The 3,770-nt window shown below is 39.1% G+C and overlaps 1 protein-coding gene across 1 annotated transcript; it reads left to right on the top strand.

Annotated features, from left to right (window-relative positions):
• Window positions 1–2,369: 2,369 nt before the first annotated feature.
• LOC105820375 (olfactory receptor 1052) lies at window positions 2,370–3,308 on the top strand. The gene has a single exon (XM_012656849.1). The coding sequence runs from the start codon at window positions 2,370–2,372 to the stop codon at window positions 3,306–3,308; it is 939 nt and encodes a 312-aa protein (XP_012512303.1).
• The last annotated feature ends 462 nt before the right edge of the window (window positions 3,309–3,770 follow it).

Raw genomic sequence — 3,770 nt, 5'->3', positions numbered from 1 at the left:
CATGGGATTATTCACCTACCCCTGTAGACGCTCTAGATCTCACACCTGTCTCCTGTTTTGTTGTTTCAGTAGTCTTGCAATGCTCTTTTCCTGACTCTGCAAGAATAGCGTCTCCCAAATGAAAGGAGGATGAAGCTACCAAATATATCATTCTTTATTCTGTAGAGGTAATGTTACGAGTATGATTTGTTTAAGATGTTTATTTGTTTCTTCACCTGGTCCAGGCAACCCAGAGCCAATTCACTCCAGTCCATCTTTATGGCAGAGTCACCTCTGCCCAGGTTGTCCCCACACACTCTCCTCACAGAAAAAAGCCGATTGAGGCTGCTGAGTGGGCCTCGATCACACATTTAGACAGGACCTGTGCCGGATCTGGCCCTGTCAAGAGAACTGGTGCCTTGTGTTCATCACTCCTTCCTAGTTCCATTGATTATGCTTCTACAATAAACAGGACTTGATCCCACTGTGAACTAAAATAAAATCCTAAGCCTTTCAGCTGAGTGAATGGCCAAGGGGGCCCCAGAAATAACCTAAAGCCGAGATGCCAGTCATGAGCAGGGAGGTCAGACATGCCTTGTCATGCCCCATTCCCTTCTCAGAGGTGTCCTCTGTAACTCATTAACAGGCCTAAGGCTATACAAGACCAAGCTTAAATCACATCTGCAGGTCATAGATTTACAAAACAGATCACTTGAGTCTGGGTATATCTGGGGACTTGCCTCTGACTAACAGACTTCCTTATTTTAACTTAAAACATTCCAAGCCTTTAGACAAATCTTCAGTTCTTTAACCAATTACAAATCAAAGAATCTTTAAAGCCACTGATAACCTGTAATGAATCCCCCCCAGGTTAGAGATGTCTGACCTTTTAAGGCCAAACCAATGTACCCCTTCCATGTATGGATTTATGACTTTACATGTAATACCTGTCTCCCTGAAATGTATAAAACGAAATTGTAACTCAGCCAAGGCAAGCCCACTTTCTGGGTTTCTTGGGCATGGCTCAAGACCACGGTCACACATACTTGGCTCAGAATAAACCTCTTTAGATTATTTTACAGAGATTTGGTTCTTTTCCTTTGACAACACAAACAAACAAAGGTAAATCAAAGTTCTGAGTTACTGGAACTCAGGTCAGACAATTAAAACACCCATTTTGAAATCCTGCAGAAGACTGAGTGAGAGAAAATATAGTTCAGTTGAATTACTCTATAAGGAGGTTTGTCGTAAGTGTCTGCTTATCCATTAGTATACTGGTGAGTAATAGTTTCAGATATGGTTTAGATTAACGAAGAATGAGATTCTTCCTCAATTGATTTATAAAAATGACACATAGTAGTCCAGTTAAGAATCTGGACAAAGCTATCTAAAAGCACAAAAATGTAGTTATAAAAGATGCTACTAATTTATATTTATTCCTGTTTTTGTGTAAGAAAAGATAGCTACATTTTTCAGGCAAAATGTAGTAATAATGTGTTAGTTGTTTGAAATAGACATTGTGTATTCTAAGAATCATGTTGCTGCACTAAAGGAAAGGAAGTAATGCAAACAAGTATCTGTATGTTGTATAGGATTGCTTTATTTTATGAGTTTGCTTTGCGTTTTCTCAGAAAAATTGTAAGGACTTCTTTTTCCTGAGTCACAGGAAGAAGTTTTGGTTGGATATCAGAGTCTAATTACGAGTTGCTGTTCACCGTGTTTCTTATTCCAGCTCAGAGTGTCTCTTCCCACTTCCCAGTGGGCACTCTTCTCGGAAGCCAGTGCCTCTGCCTATTTTCCAAGGATGACTCCAGAGTTCTCGGATGCTAGGTCCTTGCCTTTTGTTATATACAACTTAAAAATAAAAGTGGTGTAGGAACTAAACCTGAAGGGATAAGTGGAATAGCTCAGGTTTAAATGCCACATTACATTTTATTCTTCTCTCTCGATATATTTGGCATTAGCTACTCATAAATTCAAAGCGAGAAATGCAGAAGAGGGCTTCCACAGAATTGCATATTAAAGTTCCAACTTCGATACTTATGCTTTTATAAACTGGACTTTTCTTTACATATCTTTAGAATGAAATTCACTTTATTTTGTTGCCCATATTAAGACCAGCATTTTAAGCACATCCTAAAGCTAAGACCCTAACGTTTTCTTTTTCCGTTCAAGGAAATTTTTATGGAATAGGCAAATAAACAGTCTTAGAAGACAGTAGCGACTTTATAGTTAAAATGTTCTTATTTTAAGGTTAGAAAACCAAAGAAGAGAAGTCACTCAATCACACAGCCAGTTAGGGATTTCAAATAGTCTTGATGCTGCAGCGCTATTACTCTCAATTCATTCAAATCTCCTTATCATTAACAGGTTTCAAGAAACACAAACACATGGCTGATGTTAACTTTACATTGGTTACTGAGTTTATCCTTTTGGGACTGACAGATCGTGCTGAACTGAAGGTGTTCCTCTTCCTGCTGTTCCTGTTGATCTATACCGTTTCCTTGGTGGGGAATCTGGGAATGCTCTTTCTCATCCAAATAACTGCCAAACTCCACACACCCATGTATTGTTTCCTTAGCTGTCTGTCATATGTCGATGCCTGCTATTCATCAGTTTTTGCACCCAAAATGCTGCTGAACTTCTTTGTTGAACAGGAGACAATCTCATTCTCCGCATGCATTGTGCAGTATTTTTTATTTGTATCCCTCCTTACCGCTGAGGGCTTCTTGCTGGCAGCAATGGCTTATGACCGCTATGTGGCCATTGTAAACCCTTTACTTTATAGAGTGGCCATGACAAAGAAAGTCTGTGTCATGCTCATATTTGGCTCGTGTGTAGGAGGTTTAATTAATTCGCTGACACACACAATTGGCTTGGTGAAACTATCTTTCTGTGGGCCAAATGTCATCAGTCACTTCTTCTGTGACCTTCCCCCTCTGCTGAAACTGTCATGCTCTGATACATCCATGAACGAATTGTTGCTTTTAATTTTTTCTGGCATCATTGCCATGATCATCTTCTTGACTGTGATGGTCTCCTACATCTTCATCGTTGCTGCCATCCTGAGGATCCGCTCAGCAGCGGGTAGACACAGAGCCTTCTCTACCTGTGCCTCGCATCTAATGACTGTGTCTTTATTCTACGGCTCAATAAGCTTCAGTTACATTCAACCAAGCTCCCAATATTCCTTAGAACAAGAAAAGGTAGTATCTGTGTTTTACACCCTGGTGATTCCTATGTTAAACCCGTTGATTTACAGCCTAAGGAACAAGGAAGTGAAGGATGCTGTGAAAAGGGTTATAGAAATGAAACACTTGCCTTATTAATTTGATAAGTCTGCAAATAGATTACAAAACGGTGATTTGTATAGTGATATCTATAAAGATTTAGTAAAGTTTCAGTCACACAGGAATCTTAGAGTTTATTTAACTGGAGCCCTGTGTTTTACGGAAGAAGAAAAAGACATGGCAGGGGGAAAACGCCATGGAACACATGGCTGCTTATTGTGTTAACTAACCTAAAAACCAGAGGAAGGTGTAGGGTCGTTATGTCTAGTCACTTAATGACATTTTCATTTTTTTACACGAGTAGAAATTAGACAGTCAAATATATATAGACTTGCACAACTAGAGAGAGACAAAAATAAAATTCATAAAATATCTCTTAGGTTGATCTCTCTATTGAGTATGGCGATAAGTAAAATACTTTCAAGTCAAAAAGTATTGGTACTCGCTTTATCTAGAAAATGGACAGCTACATGTTCCAGAAATTAGCCTGGATTATTTATA

Source organism: Propithecus coquereli, unplaced genomic scaffold (assembly GCF_000956105.1).
Source record: "Propithecus coquereli isolate 6110/MARCELLA unplaced genomic scaffold, Pcoq_1.0 Scaffold522, whole genome shotgun sequence".
Taxonomy (NCBI): domain Eukaryota; kingdom Metazoa; phylum Chordata; class Mammalia; order Primates; family Indriidae; genus Propithecus; species Propithecus coquereli.
Note: the sequence above shows the minus strand (reverse complement) of the source record. Positions and strands in the feature narration are given on the sequence as shown.